The sequence below is a fragment of the Zonotrichia albicollis genome, chromosome 11, assembly GCF_047830755.1.
Source record: "Zonotrichia albicollis isolate bZonAlb1 chromosome 11, bZonAlb1.hap1, whole genome shotgun sequence".
Lineage (NCBI taxonomy): Eukaryota > Metazoa > Chordata > Aves > Passeriformes > Passerellidae > Zonotrichia > Zonotrichia albicollis.
This window is the reverse complement of record NC_133829.1, coordinates 14116174-14138876: the sequence shown is the minus strand read 5'-3', so window position 1 is coordinate 14138876 and position 22703 is coordinate 14116174. Positions and strand designations below refer to the sequence as shown.

Genomic DNA, 22703 nt, shown 5'->3' with positions numbered 1-22703 from the left:
ATGTTATTGGTCATTCTCATGGGGTATTCACATCAAACTGGTCTATGGAATTCCTTGCATTACTGTCACAGGCAAGTTTTGATTTGATACTCCAAGTTACCAGTCAGCCTCATGCTGCAGGTATTCAAATGCATTCTTGTACCTTTACAACAGCATAAAAACCATTTTGATGCATTCAGCACAACTAATAGCATTCATCATGCAGCTTTTGTGAGGTGTTTACTATATTTATTCTTGGCCTGTGCTTCTATATTTATCTCATTCATTTTTTGCTACATTTGTAGCAAAATCAGACAAAAGATCTGAGTCATGCACTGTTTTTTTCCTTTAGCTTTACAGATAATAGTTTTTAAAGGAAATATTCAATTACTTGGCTTTGTTCATAGTTCTTGGTTTCACAGTTCCCTAGTTAAGATACATGTGCTGCTTGCAGCCAACTATACACAACTTCTGTGAGCTGACCAACTGCTTCTCATATTTTTTCAGAAGTTTTACATGCATTTTCCCAGTAAGCTGTTTTACATGAACTTCTTGGTTGACGAATGTCACTGTAATTTTTTTACCACTTCATCTTTGTGTAACGTAGAAGTCCTGAGATGCCAGGATAATCTGTTTTTTCCAAAGACCGGCAATGTAAGCAAATCAGCTGTGTGGGTTTAAGGCACTGGAAGCTGTGGCTCAGTGGCTTTGGGTGACTCATCCTCAGGAGCTGCCAGAGCAGGTCACACTCGTGGTGGCAGGGCCAGGTCTGGCAGGCTGCATTCACTGCCAGCTGAAGTGGATATCAACATATCCAATCATTTCCTAGCCCAGCTTACGTTAGGAGTTCCCATGGCCACGGCTCTGTAGCACAGGGTGATGCTGAGTGACGTAAATCCAAGGGCAGCAGAAAACTTAATAGCCAAGGCTGCATTAGAGATCATGTTAAACAGATTGATGGTTGCTCTGTCAGCCCCGTGTACAAAGTGCTCACCCGTCCAGCAGGGCATGGTCTGCTTCATTTTGCTTTAACTTTAGAGCTCCTGTTAAAGGAGCTGAAGCACCTTTAATTTGGATTAAAATGGCAAAGAGCTCAGGGTGCTTTGGTTAGTACCAATCTGTGTGATTAAGCAAGGCTCCTGCTATAACTTAGATCAAGTTTTAGATTTTTGATGCTGAACAGTATTGCCATGGAGATAATGGTCAGATGAAATAGTCTGCCTGTATAAATACCAGATTTATATTCCCCTTTCTCTCAAGTTATTTTTTGCATTTAAGTATTTTGGGGATAATTACACAAAATATGTTTAAGGTACATTGTATCATAAAATTCATTTAAGATACGTTGCTGATCATATACACATATATATCAAGGAATACAATGGAGAGGGATTCAGGGAAAAACTTATTTCAGATGATTCTAAGAGAATGACACGTGTTTGTCTTAAGTTTTGCTTTGACTCTGTCTAGAACACCATTAATACACAGTTAATATGCAAACACTTATATTTTTATGTCTACTCAAGCCATGAGGAGTGGCTACATTTTTTGTAGTAACCAAGTGATCTGTTCATTGCAGTCTTAAGGCGCTTCATATCCACTATGTGCGAAGGTGAATAAATCAAAAGAAATACAGAATGTATAATATAATAAAAAATTTCCTAAGGGGAAAAAAAAACAAACTCAAAAAGGATAAGGATGCTGTGAGATCAAAGAGAAGGAAAATAAATTACAGCCTCTTGAGTACGAAGTGTTGTATCATTTACTGGTAAGAAATCATAGGAACTATGGTCTTTGTAGCTAAAAGCCAAAAACATATTATACTGACAGTTTTAATCTTGCTGTACAACAGGCCTCTATAAAAGCATGAGCTGAGTGCTTCTTCCATGGAGATTTTCTTTGTAAATATGTGGAATAGCCATGCTATTCTTACAGATCATCAGAATAGTCTTTCCTTTGTTTCCCAAGGCCTACCCCAGGGCAAGTGAGGTGCTCAATTTAAAATGTTACAATAAAATTAAAAATAATGCCTTTAAACAGAATGAGCTGGTAAAAGAAACTGAAAGGTATAAAGTTTCTGCAAATCTATGTGATTGTTTGTAGTAATAAAAATCTTCTGTAACTTCTGTGACTTCCTTAACCTAACACAGTGCTCAGCTGGTTTCTGTAGTACTGATGGGAATTCAACTAATGGCAAATTCTCATCCATGCTGCTGTAGGTGGAGAAAACTCCACATCACCATCTTTGCAGAGCTTAAGACAAACTTATGGTAGAAATGTTTGTGGATGCATTAGGACTCCACAGGAGTCAGCATGCTAAGAAGCACCATGTTAATTCTGAGTCATAATGTAACCTTTCAGAGAAAACAATTTCAAAATACTCTCACAAAGTTCTTGAATTATCTATTATCTCTTCCATTCATTAAAAAGTGAGTAAAGATTGACTTCTGCCCAACAATACTGGCCATGAGTTAATAAGGACAAAGTTCTCTGCTGTGGTATCTAGTAGTAGCAAAGAAAATCTGACATGGAATTAGGAGTCAACTCATATTTTCTCTACAGACCTGAAAGTTTTCTAAAATTCAAACCCCTCACCAGATTAAACTCTAAAACTGAAGGGGAAAAACAAACATACTTTGTTTCAAAACTTACCATTTGTAGCCAAATATTTGTTGTTAATACTTGATTCTTTTCATCCTGGAGGGAAGGAGGAGAGGAAGAAGAAAAAAACAAACCCCAGTTTAGTATTATTTAGATAAAGTAATACCATTAAATACATTTGATGATTTTTAAATAACCAGTTGTGCCAAAGTACCTTTCAAAGCAATGGGAATCATTGCTACTCACTCATTGGAATGGAAGTTTTCACAGGAACTTTTAAATTTCAATTTAATATTACTGCTATCAATCAAACTGTCTCCTGGGGGTATCCTTCTGCCAGACTCTTCCCTGGGGCTCCTTCTTTAATAAAGAGTCTCCAAAGGCAAGGCAGATTACAGCAGGGGCTGCCTGTGCCACCTTTCTTAGCAGCAGCCCTGGTACTAATTAACCTTACCCAGCAGACAGAGGCAGGCAGTAGGAAAACAAGGAGCAAAGTGTGGCTAAGCTCAGCTGAGGGGTGTTGGGGCCACTCTGAGGAGCTGCTGAACAGGCAAGGGGCACCCCTGGGGTCAGTGGAACTGTACAAAAAGTGCTGCACCAGCTTTACCAGAAAACTTGTCAGGGCAGGATATTATTATTCTTTGAAGGCCTTTCCCTGCACTCCTGTGCCTGATGTAAGTTCAGGTGACATAGCAGGCATCTGAATGTTAATGCTGAAGTTGTAGACTTTAATTCTTCACTGCTCAGACACAGGAAATTATCAGTGATGTTTTTCTGTGGAGATACCATATCAGCATTCACCTGGGTTGTGTGAAGCTAATGGAATACACTATATATGCAGTTAGTATTCCACATTTTCCACTCTGAGCACACAATCCCTGTCCCAACACCAAAGCTCCATTTACAGTCTGAGAAGATGTCACAGGAAATTCAGTCACCTGTACAGTCTCAACTACCAGAGTTGTTCATATGTCTAGACCTCTGAACTTACATCTGTCACTCTTGAACTTAAATGTCATTCCTAAATAACAAAAAAAGGCCAAAAATGTTTAATCACATACAATTAAAAAACCATTTTTAATAACACACTTTGCTAAAGGTAAATAAGGTAAATTTTCCCCTTCTGTTCTTGTTTTGTGAACTACTAACCAAAAAGAACTCCTGAGAAACCCTTCATTGCAACCACTTTAGATCAGCACATTAGTAGGAAGTTACACAGCATGTAAAATCAAATGCCCTGCAAGGGACAATGGCATTTTTAAAGCAAGAGAAACCTCTTGAGGAGCAGCATCAGTAAATGTATGAAAGTGTTACTAGGCTGTGTGTAATCACAACTAAATGTCCAACATACAAATAGAAAGATTTTAAATAAAGATGCCAATGTGCATGAATAAAGTCTACTATCATGCACGCTCCTACCTTGCTTTAAAAAAAAGTAGCATAAAAATATAAATAATCACAGACCACAGCTAGTCATTCAGCACTTTTCCTCTCTATTTTCTGCTTCATCACCTCCATGAACCTTTTTCAAAACTATCTCAGGTGGGCAACTCATTTAAATGGCATCCTGGGGAAACAGGTCTCCAACCATTTGCTTTCAGAAATCCATTATTAAGCTCCACTGAATCTGCGTGGTGAAGGCATTGCTGATGATGTCAGCCAAGCAAAGCAGTAATTAACTTGCACTAGTAGCTGTTATTCTCTAGCCCCACAAACATTAATTTGGAGCCTCTCTTAGCCTGCTTATGGTGTTAGAGCACTACAAAACTAGTTTGTATGGGATCTTTAATTCATGAAAGAAGAAACAATCTTTAAGAGATCATTCATCTCACCAGAACTAAAGTCTATTGGGAAGGGTTGCCAGCTCAGGGCATGTAAAATCTCCATGTTTCTATTCATCATAGGCAATTTTATGTAAGATAGAAATATTGCCAATAATAACTTGTCCTCCAAAGTAACTTGTCCTTAGTAACATTTTCTGAAAGCTCTATGTGCTGTCCCAGGTGAACATGAGAAGTTCCTATAATGCCATGCCCCAGTTCAGCACCTGAGCAAAGCTGAGAGCACCATTGCTGGGTGGTTTCTCTGTACACCTATAACTGCCTACTCAGAGGCACAGAGCAATTCAGAATCCATTATGTTGCAGGAAGCCTGCTTCAGGACTATTAGCAGAATGGCATGGTTAAATCCTGAGTTAAATTCCCAGTGTGATCTCTTTCTACACTTGAATGGCCCTAGCTTTAAATTAGTGATGTTTCAAAAAGTCCTTTTCAGCAGCCAGAAAGGGATTGTACTGAAGCTGGGGTGTTGCTGGTGCTGTGAGGATCTGCTGGGAGGGCCTGAGCCCACAGCACAGACATGGGAACTATTTTAGGAGTGGCAGGAAGGAGCTCTACCATCAGTGCACATCACAGAGCCAGGCCAGAGAGCTGCCACTGAGCACTCACATAGCAGAGCTGAGGGGCACAGCAGAGTGTCAAAGCAGCTGTGCTGCTGGCAGCGTGATTCAGCTGCCTGCCATTGCCAGGCACAGGGCAGAGCCATCACAGGTTGGCATGAAGGACACTCTGCAAGCGTATTCTGAAAGCCAGGAGTTATTCTGAAGTGTCAGCTTTCACTCAAACCTAGCTCAAAGAGCCTATTCTGAGAGCACTGACTCAAATGCGACTTGTACTGTAGAGACAAGCCCTGAGTGAAGATGGCCCTTGTTGTTTTCATGGTATTTCTTTCTGTTATTTGAAGCATTTAGAGTCTGAAAGAGGGTTACATATGAGCTAAGTAATTTCCACTTGGATCACTATATTTAAGGTTCCATCAGTGTTTGAATCATAAATCATTGCTCCTCAGATATAAAAACTTTACTGCCTGCTGAGGCTTGGTTTATAGCAGTGTTTTGAGTTTTTAATACTGTTTGTTGGAGCAAACAATTTCCAATCTTTTAGTCATTGTTGGATTGACTCATCCATCACTAGAGGAAAGGTTCTGATTTTGGAGGGTTTGTCATTCACTGTGGCCCCAAGTGAAGCTGGTAAAAGATGGGGCAGGAGACATCCTGCAGGGTTTCTCCCTGCTTAGGACAGTTTTTTGGACATTGTTGTAAATGCTTCACAGCAAACTACATTAGCACTCTTTTCAACAGAGCTGTGCAAGTACCTCCCTGTAAAATGATGGGTGGGCTTGAAAGGCTTCAAAGAACTTCACCAGTTTTGTCACTTCATTTTGTAAACACTTACAGAACACTTCATGTGTTTTGACACAAAAACAAGGAAGCTCCTGTTACAAACCCTTTCTGCTATAAAGGAGGAAAGAAAAATGGCTTCACATGTTGGAGAATCATCCCAAGAGAGAAAGAGATCAGGCACTGTATCAGGTTGTTGAGATTGGTGTAGTTTTTCCTCCATACCAGCTGCTTTAAGTTACTTGCTGTTCAGGCAGTAGCCCTGCTACTGGAGATTTAGCTTTCCTTGGCACAGTGGGAGGTGGGTGGAGGCTGCTTTGGCCATCTCCATCCATCCATAACTGCAGAGAGGACAGGTGGTGAATTGCTACTGGACTGCTTGCCATGTTCCTTTGTGGCAGTGCAGTTAATGAAAGGAAAGTAGCTGACATCAGGAGACTTGACTAGTTCTTGATTCATTTCTGAAGGTAGAGGTAATAATTTCTGCAAGTCTTTGAAGGAAATTGCACTGACTCCATTCTTCCAGTTCCCACTCCTGGTTGTGTCTGTTTTTTCAATTTCTACAATCCATTGGACTGATCACCTTTGGAAACACAGTTACCAGTGTCTCAAATTATCCTTCCCTTACCCTGTGTTCCTCAGAGTATATAAAAGAAGAGAGAAACTCGATAATGCTTTGTGAAAGGTGTTAGCCTGGACATTACAAGCTCTGTAATGATATCTGTAGACTTTCAAATGGATTTCAGCACATGTAGCATCCACACTAGAAAAGCTACATGGCAACTGCAAGGGGAAAAAGAACTAAAATAAAGCTGCATGCCAAGAGAGTGGCATGCAGTGATGTGCAGCCCCTAGCAAGAAACACACACTTCCCAGGGACTAGCCTAAGGTGATATTCTAACTAAAATCTATGAGCTGTAATTTCTGCACTTCACATTTAGATTCTTTATTTTTATGTGGTTGAATCTCACCTAAATTATAGAAAAAATTATGGCTCTTTGAACTGGGCTTCAATTACTTTCAACCTTAATAAAGACTTTGGAAGAACATTTTAAGACATCACTTGTTACAGCATAATACTATGTTCCTGATTAGTACCCTCTAGCAAAACTGAAACTAATAACTGTGGTCTGAAGTTAACAACACTCTGACAGCCAGTGAGAAACATGCAAGACACTTTCTTTACTTTACGTGATTTTTACTTTTCTGTGCTTGAATGTCGTCCTACTGAAACCAGCAGGTTAGGCAGTTCATTAGCTCTTATTGTCTCAGCACTTGCTCATTAAACATTCTCAACATCTTCTGATCCACAGTGTCAAATTACCTGTGCCTACTGGCATTCCCCCCTGCCTCATTTAAAGTCCTGTTATGTTCAATTTTTGTTTCACACAGCTTGGGGTTTCCTTCCTGCTCCTTTTTAGGGTCATGCACTGAGCTCTAAAGTGTAGCACTAAAGTGTATCAGCTGAAAAAGCCTGAATTCCTACAGGCTTAGTCCTGAGAGGATAGGCTGGAGGGTGAGCTAAGCACTCATAAACTGACCAGGTGACAGAAGATTGGTGCTATGTCCATACTTGAGGCAGCCATAGTGGCAGGATGAACCCAAGATCCTCAGCAGTCATGGAGAGTAGTGAGAGGGCTGCACTCCCCTCCCTGCCCTGGTGCTGGGGCACAGCAGCTCCCTGTGTGACCAACCTGCAGGAGAGGCCAGAGCAGGGGCTGCTCCAGCTCCACTCATCTGCAGCCCTGAGAGCACCACGGTGACCTTTCAGTCTTCCCACAGTAAGTCATTGTGGGGGTTTATTGAAAATATCCTCTCCCTGTGCCAAGGTTAAAGCTGTATTTTGCTATTAAAGGTGGCTCAGGGCTTCTTAGTCATGCAGACAAAATTGAATTTTGCTATCTCAGGGTGAGGATAAAAATCAGTTACTTTAAAAAGCCATCCTGGTGCTTCTGCAGGGACACTGAAATGAAGACTGCAGCTGCTGGCCAAGGACTACCCCTGATCACCCATAGGTGTGGGCTGGAGCTGCAGCCAGTGTTGGTCTTGAAGAATGTAGTAGAGGGAATTAAGAAGGGAGGTTTGTATAGGAATAAAAAGCCAAACAAAGTTGTTAATGTGAAGAAGTGAAAGTAGTCAAAGTGAAAAAGGTTGTTTAAGCAAAAGAAAGATGAAGAAACAGTCAGTGTATATGATTTGTGACATAAAAGATTGGAATTCCTGACGCCTCTTTCTCACCTGACTTCCTTTTCACCATGAAAGGAATAGGCCATTGCAATTACCCTTCACTGCAGTGGTCAGCAATAGACCTTTCTATAAAGTAAAATGGTTTTTACTCAGCTTACAGCACATATTCCCAATTAAGCAGAAAATGCTGTGTAAACAGTTAATACCACTGCATAAATAATATTCATAATATTCCATGATCCAGCATGTGAGATTCAGCATCAGGAACAGACAAAAGAATGTTTCTGATTTCTTAAAAATAGGTGCAAAAGACAGAAAAATATTCAATATTCAGATTTTGGCTCCTTCAGACCTTTAGGGGTAATTGCAGCTGTGCTCAGGATTTAGTTAAGTATTTCCTGTAGCATTAAGGTTTTATACTGAAATCTCCAAAACCCAGCCTGAAAATATCTTCATTACTTGGTGTGCTTCTTGATATTTGATTTAATTTTTTCTACCTTTTTTTAAATCAAAGAATTAAACTATAAAGTCCAACCAAAATGGGAGTAGTTAATTAAAATGAAATTTGAAAACTTCTCTTCCACTGAGCTCTTAGGTTTATTAGATTTGTGATGGATGGCATATGAATGGCTCTTCATGCAGTCTGCATGCTGGAGGTCTTTGAAATAAAGAATGGCTCAGGAGAATTGCTCCTGGCTGGGAAAAGTGGAGTTTTGTTGATAGAGATAACAGACTGGCACAGATTGCTGCCATTATCCATTTTGATTTTTTAGGAAAGGTGACTTTGGACTGTAAATTTAATGAGGAATGAGGCAATAAATGGCTATTCTGGGGCTGAGATGCTTAATTGTTATGTATGGGAAACAGGTAGTTTCCCTCTGTGAACACCTCTTCCTCCCATTAATTTGTTATGCAGTGAATAAAGTTATTAAGTCCCCTAAACTTCAGCATTTTCCTGGTTTGGGCTGGTTTCACTTCTTCAATTCTTCTTATTTCAACCCATGTGTTTTACCTTTTCTTTCTGATTCTCCTTCCCACCAGGGGAGGGGCCTGAGTGAGCAACTGCATGCACTGTTTTAATTTCTAGTTGGGGTGAAACCATGGCAGGCATATTCTGAACTCAGCCTGCATGTTCCATAACCCTGCAGGGCAGAGTGGCAGTACCAGTGCAGTGACAGCTTCTCTGTTTCCTGTGTGAATCCGCTGAGTGCTGTGGCAAGGACCAAGGCTAGAAAGTACAGCAGGAAAAGAGAATGCAGTGGAACACTGGGAAAAAGCTGAAAGCAGAGTGTTAGGGCTAATGACTGTTGTGTGTAGGCTCAATTTTATAAACAAATTTAAAATATTTCTAGGAGAGGGTCATTTTTATTCCAGTGAAGTTTTCTGCATGGGATGGGTGGGATTAAGGTCTGATTCTGCACTCTAATTCTATTTCTTTTTTGTTTTGGAACTGTGTCCTACATTCAGTAATTCTGCCTGGCCATATTTACTAGAACTATTTCTTCTATAAATCAAGGAGTGAGCCTCACATACTAGAAATAATTCTTGATAACCAAACATTCCAGCTCAAGTTACCTCTCCTTAGCAGAGTGCTCTTTTGGTGTTGTTAGTTCAATTTTGTGCAGCTTCTCACCTATAAAATTTGTCCTGTCTTCATAAATATTTCCTTAACTAGCCTGTAATGTTTAAAGTTCAATATATGGAAGCTTTATTTCAAAGCAATGCTTGCTTATACCATTTTCCTTTGAAATGCACTCCTCCAGGCTGGCCTAGGTATATACATGTAATGCCATTTTTAAAATTACTTTATAGAATAGGCTGCTTAGTGTTTATTGAGCATTTTCCTGTCTTGACAGTTTGTAAACATATCTCATCCAGAACACCTGAAATTGTTCAGATTATTTATTCTCTTGCAGGGTTTTTTTAACCAAATTGTTTAAAATGCGGATATATGAATAGAAAATCAACAAATGAATTTTTTAAAAATTACATTGTAAATCTTCCCTCTATCCTACAAGCACATTATTTTCAGCAAATTAAACAAAAGGAAAAATGTGTCTCTCCGGCAAGAGAAGGGCCAGGCTGGGCAGAGCAGTGTGAGCTCAGTGTGAATGGAACTTGGTGCTGGAGGCAGGGGGTGCAGAGGCTGTGCTTGAGCCACAGGGGGCTCCAGGTTCTGTGGGATGGAAACTGCAGAAACTGTGGGGTGGAGACTCTGCAAGTCACTCAGCCACACTCCTGAGGAAAAGCATCCAGCACCTGGGAGGGAGGGAATGGCAGAGGAGGAAAGGAAAGCTCCAGGTGTGAGGGGTGGACAGGTGCCCCAGTTTACAGTTCTGGTCTGCACTTAACACTTGAGCCACTACATATTTAATACAAGGTTTACTATGAGCTTACACATAGTTACAGTTCAGGCTTTAGGTACTGTAGAGTTTGACCTATGTGGAAGTCTGAAAAAATTGGGGATTTTCAGACATGTTCTGTATGGATATTGAAGCCTGGAGTTCCTCTCTCATGCACTGTTCAGGTGTGCATGGAGTGAAACAAAGCAGTGGGGAAGTAAACCTGAATGTAACAGACAAGTATGCTTCTGCTTAGAGCTGGAGTTCTGAGAAAGTTGAAAAGTTTCTGAAGTTAAAATGCTAAAATATTGTTAGAGCATTCTGTGTTGCTGGGATAGGAGTAGATGTTCATTTTTGGCATTCTGAATATCTCTTTTTCTATTTTTTTAAAATCTAGAAAAATACAATTTTAATTTTACCTGGGTTAAGGTTGAGTTTGGACTATGAGATAAGGAGTCTGATTACTTTGATTAACCTAAGCCAGGTGAACTCTGAGGGAGGTTGTTTGTTTTGCCTTTTTTTTTTTAACTTGCACTGTTTGTGTCTGGAAAAGGCCAGCATTTTCTCCACACCAACTTGTCTTATATACTTCTGTAGAAAGCATTTGCTTTCTCCCCAGTTTCTTGATATTGCTTTAAAAGAAAGGCAGTTTGCTCAGACCACACACAGGTCTCCCCAGATAGATGCAAATCCATCACAGCAAAAAGCTGCTGCAGAAAGAGTACAAAAGAGTGACCTTAACTCAGAGCATCTGTGTGAGGAGCCTTCTCAGGATGCAGGAAGGTCTTTGTGTTCTGTGAGGTCTCAGAGCTGTGCTGCCATTGGCTGCACCAGGGCTTTGTCCTGGTAGAAGCTGGAGAAGTGGCTTTCACTGAGTTCCAGGAAAAAGAAGTTGATATTATAAATATGTGTGAGAGGCTCATGATGTACCATTTTTGTTACCATGGGGATGTAATTGTAACAGCAGTCTGTCTTCTTTTTTTTTCAGTACATCATTGTTAGCAAGAGATTGTATTTAGATATGAACACATTCATCTTTGCAAAGACAAGCAGGGATAAGGCATATGAAATGAGCAGAGTACAGCATGACTAATCACATACATCAGCACATCTTGCATGAAAAAATATATTTTGAAGAGCAAGTTACATTTTTCAGGTTACCTTATGAATTTCTGTGATTAATTGTAGGTGTTTCACTCAGTTCAATTTTTGAATATAGCATAGACCTTAAAGTGCAGTTAAATTTCTCGCAAACATGCAAAGTAATAACTGTCTTCTGTTGCTTTATTTACAAGTAATTCTTGATTCTAGTGTATTTTGTAGCAGACTCCTGTTGAGAGGACTGAACCCTGAATTAGTGTTAAATACTGGCTCTAGGTGCTGATTACCATTGCCAGTCTCACAGAGATAGGCAGCCCAGCTCTGAACACATGCTGGAACCTGGGAACTACCAACAGCACCACAAGATAAGATCAAAGAAGGGAGCCCATAGCCCCTCTCATTACATAGTGTTAAAACCAGAGGGAATCAAAGCCTTTGAACTTGATTTATCTTCCTAGAGGTTAGCTGCAAAACACTGAAATTGAAAGGTCAGGTTGTTACACTTCAGTGTACCAGCAGACTGAAGTGGAAGGAAAGTGCGTGTGTTATTTCTTCAAGGAGAGAAGTTATGGGGGAACAGGGAGCTGAACCCAGAGCTGTCTCTTCCTCTCCCTCTCCCCTGTGAGTGATCAGAGCACACAGCTCCAGCACCAGCCTGGTGCTGGCATTCATCTATCCTAGTTTTGTGACTAACAGCATCAAAACTTTCCACACCTGACCAGCGCATATTTTCCATGATTTAGCAGCAGCTGAAATCTTTGAGGAACCCAGAGGCATCTTACACAGCCGCAAGGAATGGCTCTGTGCACTACAAATGGACTTGGGTAAAGCCAGCTTCACAGGGTCAGTTGGCAAAATGCTATTACTCATCCCAGACAGTGTCTCTAACTATACTACATCCTACCTCCAGCTTCAGTGTAGGAAAATTAAGCAAGGAGGAGTTGCTCCAAAATTTCTGTGATATGTAACATTACCCATTATCTTGGATGTTTTGGGCTCTCGGGTCAATCTAGGATTGAGCACAGGCATCACCATAGAAATTAAAAAACTTTCTGGAGAAGGGCAGAGTACAAAATGCATTGTTTATCCTTCTGAATGTCTCTGCAACTCTTGACACAGAAGTATTGCTAAGACACTTCAATAACTCGAGAAGATGAGTCATATTACACAGGTTCCAGTTATTCCTCACCCATCCTCTGATGGACACATTTGAGAGTCCTCTTAAGGGTCTTCCTTTCCTGCTTTCCATGAAAATCCGTACTGTCCCCACTTCTCTGGTATGCCTGTGGAGAATCACTTACAGAGGCACTGACTAACTGAGCTGAGCTGAGAGGAACACTTTGATGGAAATCAGCTGTAGCTCTGTTTCTTCACAAATGCAACAAGCGTCATGACTGAAATGTCAGAACACCTACATGGTCCTTCAGGCTGCTTTTCCCACAGCACAAAAGAGCAAATTCTCCTCTGTGAAAAGATTATTTCTGTCTGTGGGGACAGAGATGGAGTGAGCACTCCAAAATCCATAAAAATGCTCATCTGAATTTCTTGAGCTCTGTCAGCGCTCATTACTTTTTCTGTCCTCATTGTTGCATTTAGTAGTTTTGGAGATGGTGGGTAAGAGGCCTCATTCCTTCCTTCCTGTCTTCCTCTCAAACCCTAAACTGTGTAGTTATTGAGAGTAATTAAGGGAATGCTGAGCACAGAAATGTGCAAACACTTCTGAGTGAACACAGAAAACAAGCCAACAAAAGTGCAAAGTAGCAGTGCTGTGTGATTAAACATGTGCCTGGGTCCCCCAGGTCTGCACAGGGTTATTGGTCATCTTCCCTTCAGGGGAGTTTTTTCCGAGGAGCACACAGGGAATGAGGAGACAGGATTATAAACCATGCAAATGTGGCCTCCCATCACTACCAGAAGATTTGGGAGAGATGAACTGGATGAATATCATATTCTTATCTTGCTGCCAGTGAGCAGCACATGGCTTCATGCCACGCTCTTAGTGCTTCACAGTTAGCTGCTGTTGAAGCCAGGGTTACCAGCCTTTCCTTTTTACAAATCAAATTCTAGTTGCAGTAACAGGCATGAAAATGCAAGCACAAGTGAAGGTTAAATCTGAATAGACATGTCTTTCAGGCTGCTTCTGGTTATTCTTGGAAAATAAATCTTTTAATTTTGAATAAATTAAAAATAAATTGGTTAACACATTAAAGTAAATTATTTAAGTAATTAAAATTCTAAGTGAATTTTAAAAGATTTATTTTTCTACATAAGTCCTTGTACAAATAGGGTCCCTGCTGCCTACCTATTGTGAGATCTTTCTTCCTTCCTTCCTTTCTTTTCTTTCTTTTCCATTTTTGTAACTCACATATATATTTAGACTGGGAACAGTTGGATTGTTTAGTGGTCTATTTAGGCTACTGAATATGGTGAAGAGTTCAGGACAAACTGAAGACTTCACATCTGTATCATCCAAATTTGAAGTAATTAACATTTGAAGTAATTAACATTTGAATGTATTTATGTTAATATGCAGCTCAGAGATACAGAATTGTTTGCTTCCAGTCCATTGACAATACTTTGTTCAGCTGCTGTCAGCAATATTAGATTTGTAAATGACTGGAAACTTTTGATAGGGTGTGCTTTGCTGAGAGAAAAGCAGGCACTGTATCTACAGGGCACTGAGAATGCAGCCCTGAGCAGAGACAGGACAGGAACAGAAATACCACACTGCTTTAGCAGCATTTCCTGCCTTCCCTTGCCATCATCCCCAAAATTGCTGCAGCACATTCCTGCCAACTTACAGACCCACACAGATCACACCACAGCACTGGGGCTGGGGCCGTGATGGTTACTTGGGAGTTGCTTTTCCCCACATAATTCACCCAGCCCACAGCATCCTCCCACAGCACTTCCACAAGCCTTCCCAGAAAAGAAATGTGTTCAGCAGGGGCAGCCACCTGCATTTGAACTCCCTTCTCGTGCATGGTGACACTGCAGTCAGAGGTAAACCAAACCCAGGAGCAACCAAGGCAGCTCCCCTCGTTCTGTACACAGCAGAAGAGGCTTTCCCAAGGAGCAGCAGGTTTGTGGAGCAGGGAACTGAAGGGGCTTTCCCAAGGAGCAGCAGGTTTGTGGAGCAGGGAACTGCTCTGTGGGAGCAGACACCAAATCCTGCAGCCAGGGCAGCTCAGGCTGGGCCAGCCCGTGGCTCTCCCAGGAAAGCAGCAGCAGGGAAAGCACCCAGCAGCTCCAGGGCTGGGAGTGCTCAGCTAGCACTGGTACTGCAGGGAGCCAGATCCTCCACTAGCCAAAGGCAAGAACATTTCTGAAGAAATATGGGTCTTTCTATCTTTCCAAGCAAATTACCACAGATCAAAACAAGCTGATCCATATTGGTCAAAACAAAGCGTGTGAACTTGTGTATCAAATAGTGACATCCTCTATCATCTCACACTTGAACATGACAGTCTTTTTGAAAAAAGGAACAACTTTTTTATTACAAGGGTTATATTAACAACCAATATTACAAGGAGTATATTCATTTCAGTCCCAAACTTCTGTAAATTCAAAGCTTTGTATAAGACCAAGTATTATCCAGATCTGACTCCCAGGAATTACATCTTGCACTGTAATTTTGTTTCATTAGCTGATTACTGAGGACTACTAATAATTACTAGATGATGTGACTTTGCAGGATCTGTTGTTTTAGTAAGAAGCCCTGTGCAAAATGTGAAGGCTTTATGTGGTGGTCCCTGTGCTCTGCAGCAGTGTCACAGAGGAATCTGTTTCCTAGCACCTCAGCCATGCTTTTCACAGGAAGGTTACAAGCCCTTTTCATCACAACTGACATAGAAGCAGATGTTTAGTCACTTTTTAAGTTAATGGGGTGTCCATACCAATGCAGTTAGAGAACAAAATATGAGGTACTGAGTTTTTATTATTCAAACTGATTATGTCACAAAGAATAAGGCCTGAGAAACTGCTTCACTTTACTCAGAAAGAAAACCCTTACAAACAGAAAAACCCCAGCTGATTCATATTACAGAAAAGTTCAAACATCTCTCCTGTGGAACAAGAAAGCAGAATATAAGTTCTGATTTTCACATACAATGGACATCTCCAGTGTCCTCAAGTGAACTATTATCAGGAGGGTTTTTTATAGCCTTTAGTCAGTCCTTTTTTCCTTCCTGCAAACTGCCTTTAATTAGTGTACATTCATTGCTTCCCATTCCATCCTACACATCCTCCTGTGTTTAAAATATCTTTCCAGACCTAAACCCTGTTTGAGAAGACTAAGTAAAATGCTGACAGAAGAGTTAAAAAATCCAGGAGATCTTGAGAAGCACAGGAAAGATAGACAAATATCACAGAAATAAGGTTGCAGCTTCTCTTAGTATATTAACATCTCACCATACTAGGGTAAGGAGAGGTGTTGTCTGCTTGTTAAAGTAGAGCAATTATAAAAATATTTTAGACTCTTGTCTGATCTGTTCTTCAGATTTCATGGAAAAATAGAATACTCTGTTTTCTGTTATAATCCAGTAACTTTCATGCTATTAAGCTAACTAAAAATATCAGAAGGCACATCCCAGCATCCTTCCAGTTTTCTAAACTCTCAGCAATAAATTATGGTGGAATGGGAATGGCTGCAAGATGAAAGTGCAAACAGTTTCTCCCTGCTTTTCTAATGAATGTTAAAATTAAAAGAATAATGCAGATCTGATGAGCTTCTGCCACAGCTATTGTTTGCAAAGAGGCTGCTGAGGTCTGATAAACAGCTTAAGAACTTCATTAGCACCATTTTTCAATGAGCCTCTTGATTTGGTTGTTTTTATTAGTTTTCCAGATTTAAAATTCTTTTTTTTTTCCCTTTTTTGGTGGACAAGATGTTTGATTTATAGTCTATTTCTTTATAGAAGCTGTTATGCTTCTTTGAATGACAGCATAATTTTCTTTTCAAAATTTCAGGATATTTGACATTACTGTCTTGCCCAGTGGGTCTGGGGTATTGGATTGCAAACACTGAATTGCAGATCCTTATGCAGAGGCTTTGCAAAGCCTTGTATGTAAGTCATTGTAGTCAGCTGGATCATTCACTGGGTAACACAAAACAAGGACAAAAGCCCTTGAATATATAAAACTAAGTCATGCAAGTAACCAAGGGCAATGTAGGATAAGCAAACTTTGACTAAGTTCAGATAAATGTAAGAAAGTTTGCATGCTTTCATTTATCTTTTGGTCTGCACAAGTGAGTTGAATAGCCTAAAGGAACAGGATTTCCCTTGAGATTCTGCTGCTGCTTACTACACACAAACAACTATTCAGTGCTTTTCTTTCCCCTACCTAGAAATTTTTTAAAAATGAACAGGAGAAACTGGAAAATAAGCAAAAACTGTTGTGTAGTAAATTATTAAATTAGCCAGCAAGTGTCTTCAAGAACCATGAAAGATTCCTAAGTAGTGTTAGGCAACATAAGTGAGAATTTGAATATTCATGTAGATAAGTAGCTTAATTCAACTTTCTTAAATAAATTATTAAATGTTTATTCTAAAAAAATTAACTAATTTACAATCAGAGTAGACCAAAATGGCCACACTTATACCCACCAAAATGTTTGTCACCATAAGTCTTGTTGAAGAATCACTAACTAAGGTGGTATTGCTCCAGAATTCTCCCAAGTTTTGCAACTTGAATCACAGATAGAGCTCACTTGTATTTTTTGAAACATATGACTTGTTAAGTGAAGAAGCACCACAGGTGGTTTTGTGAGCAGTTTAAGCTAATCTAAGCCCAAAGTACAGGTCATGTAGAGAACTGACCCCTCAAAAGAGGATAAGGTAACTCTCACTCAGAGAGGCAGTGGTGCAAGCCAAACCTGTGGGAGCACGAGCCCAGAACTCAGATTTCTTCAGTGGCAAAGGCTGAGATCAGCTCATGACACTCCCAAATTGCTGCCCCATCTTCCATATGGAAAGCTGGTAAAAATTCTAGATTCCAGCCAGAGAGCTAAAAACCTTATACATTGAGAGTGAACCATTGACAGCCACTCAAAGAAATAGTTCTGACATGTGGGGTTACCAAAATTTCATTCTCTAGCTTTCTGCTGTGTTATTCAGAAATATACACACCTTGCTGCAAATGGCCAAGATATCTGGAATACTTCAACAAAAGTATCTTTTATTATTATTTTCCTGAATAAAAGATGTCTCATTTCTTCTAGAATTGTTTTGTACTGTTCCCAAGTTGAAAAATATGAAGTTATGCTTAGATGTTAGGAAAAATCTACCATGATGGTAGTGGAATACTGACTGCCCAGGAATGTTGTGGAGACTCTGGACAGGAGCCAGGAAGACTGTCAAAGTGGTCAGCACTTGACCTGACACAGTCCTGAGTAACATCATCCATTTAAGACATCTTTGCAGTAGAGGAGTGGACAAGATGACCTCTAGAGGCCCTGTCCAAACTAAAATAAGATTGTGATTTTTGTACTCATTTAGGTAGCAGTAAAAATTGTTTGAACTATCACTCTGTACCTCAGTGTATTCCAGTTCTTCATGCTTGTGTCTCAGAGCAGTCATTTGCAGTATAAATGTGTGGCCACTTAATTTCTAAGGTTTCATCTTCTGACTTTTGGGGATGAAATACCCTCTGATACTTTCTCTGAATTGTATTAACTTACAGTTGATACAGATATATCTATTGTAAAAATGCTAGGCTAGGCACAAACCTCACACCCTCATGCTCACTGCATTTGCTTTTCTGTGCCATTCATTTACTGTTCTGTATGAGATGTAGCACAGTAGGAAAAGCACTGCTGCTGTGTCTATTCCTAGTGTTCCCTCCAAACAAATAGGCAGTGGCTGAATGTTCTCTGATACTATTATTGAGATGGATGCAAGAGAAAACAACACTGTTAGAAGGTATTTACCTCCATATAGTGTTTCAAAATGTGGTGGCTGTAATTTTTTTCTCTGTGGAAATTATATCATATCAGTATACTTCAATAATCTGTTTTTTGAAACTGTATACACTAGAAATTTTCCTAAGCCTAAGTTATGTTAAGATTCCATGCCAGCACTGAAAAAAATACCAGAAAAACAGAAGGCAAAGACCAGTTTTATGTGCAGATTGAGGGATTTCCATGAGGTGAGAAGTAGAGAAAAATAAATAGCTTATCTACATCCTATTTTTTATTTTTACTGCCATTGTGCTGAAGCTATGACCATCCATTAGCCCCTCTTCCACTCCTTCCTCTAAGGTATGCTGTAGTCTTTGTCTCTTTAAGATTTTTCCTTTTGAAGTCCACTTTTTCAAACCTCTTACTTTCCATTTTGCATTCCATCCTCTTCCATCTAAATTCCACCTCTCTTCTGAATTCTTTTGCTGTATCTCAGGCCTACCATGTACTCCCACTTCTTCTCTAAACACTCCCTTAATTTCCTAGTTCTCATCTTCAGTAATACATCCACAAACTGCATATTTCTGATGCTGCCCCTGCTTTTCCTCCCCATTTAGAAATATTTTGTATAATTTACTATGCCAGCTTGCATTCTCATTAGACAATTAATTAATTCTATTTTCTAGTGAACTCCACTAAGCTGGGGCAATTGGCACTTACAGATCCCTCATTATGTACTGCTGATACTAGCATGCATATTAATGCACAATACCATCAAAAGAAACACATAACTAAAACCATGGGGTAGAAAATGTTTTAATTTCTAGTTTTAATAGGACAGCTTAAAACTAGAAATACAAGGTAGGAAATGTCAATTGTATTTAGAAAATATTTCATATACCATCTCCCTTTTCATGTCAGCAAAGTCAGAGTGGAATGGAAGAGACTTCACCTAAGGAATAGCAGCAACCAGGATCCAGCCTGGCTCGATCTGTTCTGGCAGGGATTTGATGGATTGGCTCTGGAGAGGTCTAACTCCCAATTACACTCAGTGGCTATCAGCTGAGAAGCCATTAAAGTGAATATATAAACTACAGGAAAGTGTGATGGTGACATGTTTTGTTTCTAGCTTGTTAAACCAGTAATTGTTATTGCAAGTAGCTGTCATTCCCACCAGCATTTGCTTCTTGTTGACAATGAATATAACTCATTTGTTTTATAGCATGAAGCTTAATTTACTTCATGGTTGATTTCTTTCTTTGGTTGTCAATCCCAAATCTCAGAGAAAGAAATGCAGTGAGTTTTATGGCAAGCAGAATGAGCTGTAACTAAACAGCCAGTTAAAATACCTAAGGTTTCTGACTGACTGTGAAGGGTGGTTCTTGACAGGGACATAGGATCAAAAGCTCCCTTTTGAATCATATTAGCCAAGGCTGCCAGTCATTGACTACACCCAGATTGGCTAGTCATCTGTGGATATTCTCCTTTCATTTTGTATGGGTTTTAATTAAATTTGACAACTCCGGAACAGATTAACTCTCTGTCTTGAACTTTAGGCATCTGATAGGAAGAGATTGGAATTTTGAGGTTAAGTACATTTTTAAGACTTTAACTTCCTTATTAATTGTCATAGCTAGTTGAATTCAGTAAAGATAAATACTGTGAACCTGCTTATATGCTGAGTTGCATCTCTGTGCCACTGTGACAGTGAAGCTTAAATTAGTCATATTTGAACCCAAAAAGATCCTGCAGTGCATTGTACAAGCACAGCACAGTAATACCTACTGATATACCAGTCAAGTGTGGTTGTAAAATACAGTAGCTACTTAAGCATATAGAATGTAGCACTCTTGTCTACATACCAAAGGAAATAACACAACTTGGATTTTGGTGGGATTTCCTCTCCCCTCCATCCTCCAAAATAGGCAGTTCTTAAGTGACCACCAGAAATTAAGAATTTTGGTTTTGCAAGTCCCTCCCAGACTATACTGCTTGTTGGTTCTAAGGACAGTTAAAGATTGAAAGGCAAAGTGTGCATTTTGAGCTCCCCTTGAAATATTTTCCACTGCTAAAAATGTTGGGAATTTCTGAGAAGAGATCTAAGAAATAGGTAAATGATACTTCTACGTTTAGTTCTTTAAAGATGCAGACAAAATTTGGCATTGTGTCTTGAATTAGTTGTGCTTTCCAATTTCTTGTAATTCCTTTGCTATCTCAAATGTCCTTTCTAGGAAGGGAAAATCCACCCTTTAAAACAGTTTCCTAGAAGGTTACAGACTTACCACATCCATGATCTGCATGAGGCTGAGAGTGAAATAGACAGTGAGTGGCTGGGAATCGTTTGCAACTGGTCGCTCCAACGGATTGTAATTTTTCAGCAGCTCCTTGTAAAGCTTCCTTTGGAACTCTCCTTGCAGAGATTCTTTGGACACAGGGATAAAAAGATAAATAATAAGGAGTCTACATCAGAAAAAGCTCAGGCATGCTTTTTTACTCCTATCAGATATTATGTATCTATTATTACACCTGCTGCATTCCCAGAAAAAATGCCACTGTGTTTAAAATAGTTCATTAGCTACTACAACAAAATCCTAATCACAAATGTTCTTCCCAGCCTGTAAGGGGAAATTACCTCTTTGATCATTTCTTGACTGGCCAGGAGTGATACATTCTAAATGCTAAGGGTGCTTTCTCAATGAATACACCCTTCGGTCCAGCAGCAAGAAATGATGAAGAGCAAATAGAGTAGCTGTGGTTTGACACCTGTCCTGGCATAGCTATAGCCAGAAAAGCAGAACAGAATTACGGCAGAAGGCATCAGCAAGACAATGGGAAAAAAATGGCCACAGGTTAGACTGAGCACTGCTCTGGGGCTGCTTCAGACAGAGAACTCTTTGGGGCAAATACACTCCGCTTTGTTCTCTGCTCATGCAGTTAGAAATGAAGTGGAGTAGGGTGTTCCTGGCATAGATGATAGACGCCACATTAATATACATGCTAATATTTGGGGATTTCTGTCCTTTTCCACTTCAAATCCAGGGAGGATGCTTATTCTGCCGTCTTTCTGTGGAGAGAGGGAGCAGGTCTACATGAATGGAGCAGAGTAGTCCAGGGACAGAGGCAGTTTTCGAATGAAGGAGAATGTGCGACAGGGTACGAACAGGTTCTCTGGACGTGAGACCTCCCTGTCCCACTCGAGACCCTCTTCCCGGTTTTCACGTCCTTAACTCGCCCCACAAAAAGCCGCAGCCCCTGCCCTGGGACATGCACCATTTAAGTCCCTTGACAGAGTTCGGTTCCCCATCCCCACCGTCCTTCTCCCGTGTCCCTTCCCGGCAGGTCCCAGCGCTGGCCAGCCCCCAGCGCGGCCCGGGACGGGGGCGAGCCCCCGAGGCTGTCAGAGGGCAGAAGGGGCCGGCCGGGGCCGGAGAGGCGCCGTGCCGGGAGCGCCCGGGGCTGCCCCGACCCACCCGCCCCGCCGCGGCTCCCGGCGCTGCCCGCGGGGCCGGCGCCCACTCACCGCGCACGAGCCCCGCCGCCGCCAGCAGCCACACCGCCAGCTCCTGGAGGCCCATCCCGGGAGAGCCGGCGCTGCGAGCGACCGACACGCCGACAGCAGCGGCGGCTTCTCCCGCCGCCGAGCCCCGCCAGCCCCCGGCCGCGGATCCGGGCCGCTGGGAGCCGCCGGCGCCCCGGGCACCTCCGGCAGCTCGGCCCCTTCCTGCGCCCGCACCGGAGCTCGCCCTACGGCGCCGCCGGCCCGGGCGGAGCGGAGGGATGCTGACGGCCCGCCTCCCCGACCTGCCTCTCGCCTGATGGATTTCCCTCCCTTCCCTAATCCTCGAGCGTCTCCGGGCCGGAGGGGAGGGAGCGGAGCCGCTCTCAGGCTGCTGCAGCAGCCGGAGCGATGCGGCGCGGCTGGGCGAGGGGGCCCCGGCATTATAGAGCCGAGAGCGGGGGCGGCCCCCTCCCCTGGCGGGCAGCCGCGCCCGCCCTCGCCCCCTGCCCTCCCCGAGCCCGCTGCGGCACCGCGGGGAGCCCCGGCTGCTCGGGGACGGGAGAGCAGGGGTGGGGAGCCGGCCCGACCGCCCCGGGGAGCGCACATCGCCTGCACCGCCCCAAAAGCCAAAGGGCATCAGCCACCGCCGAGCCCCCCGCCGCTCCCCGGTCCTCCTCGGCACAGGTCATCCTCCTTCTCCGTCGGCGGCGGCTGCTGCTGTTCTGAGAGAGGTGAATTAGTTCAAAGGGCAGCGGAGTGGCCCGAGCAGGATAACCCCTGCCGGGGCCGAGGAGGGCAGCGCTAGGGAAAGGCAGCCGGGGCATGGACCAGGGCAGGGCCAGTCCTTGCTGGCCTCAGCAGCTTGGCATGGGTCACATCTAGGTATGAAGAGCAATGGCCACAATGATGTTGCACACA

General features: G+C 41.8%; 1 protein-coding gene across 1 annotated transcript in view; it reads right to left on the bottom strand.

The window, feature by feature from the left end:
* CHRNA7 (cholinergic receptor nicotinic alpha 7 subunit) overlaps positions 1-21918 on the bottom strand; it is a 38781-nt gene extending 16863 nt beyond the window's left edge. The window contains 3 exon segments of the mRNA NM_001323060.1: positions 2632-2676; positions 20569-20708; positions 21807-21918. Of these exon segments, the coding sequence (NP_001309989.1) occupies positions 2632-2676; positions 20569-20708; positions 21807-21861 (240 nt within the window). The 5' untranslated portion in view covers positions 21862-21918.
* Between the last annotated feature and the right edge of the window lie 785 nt (positions 21919-22703).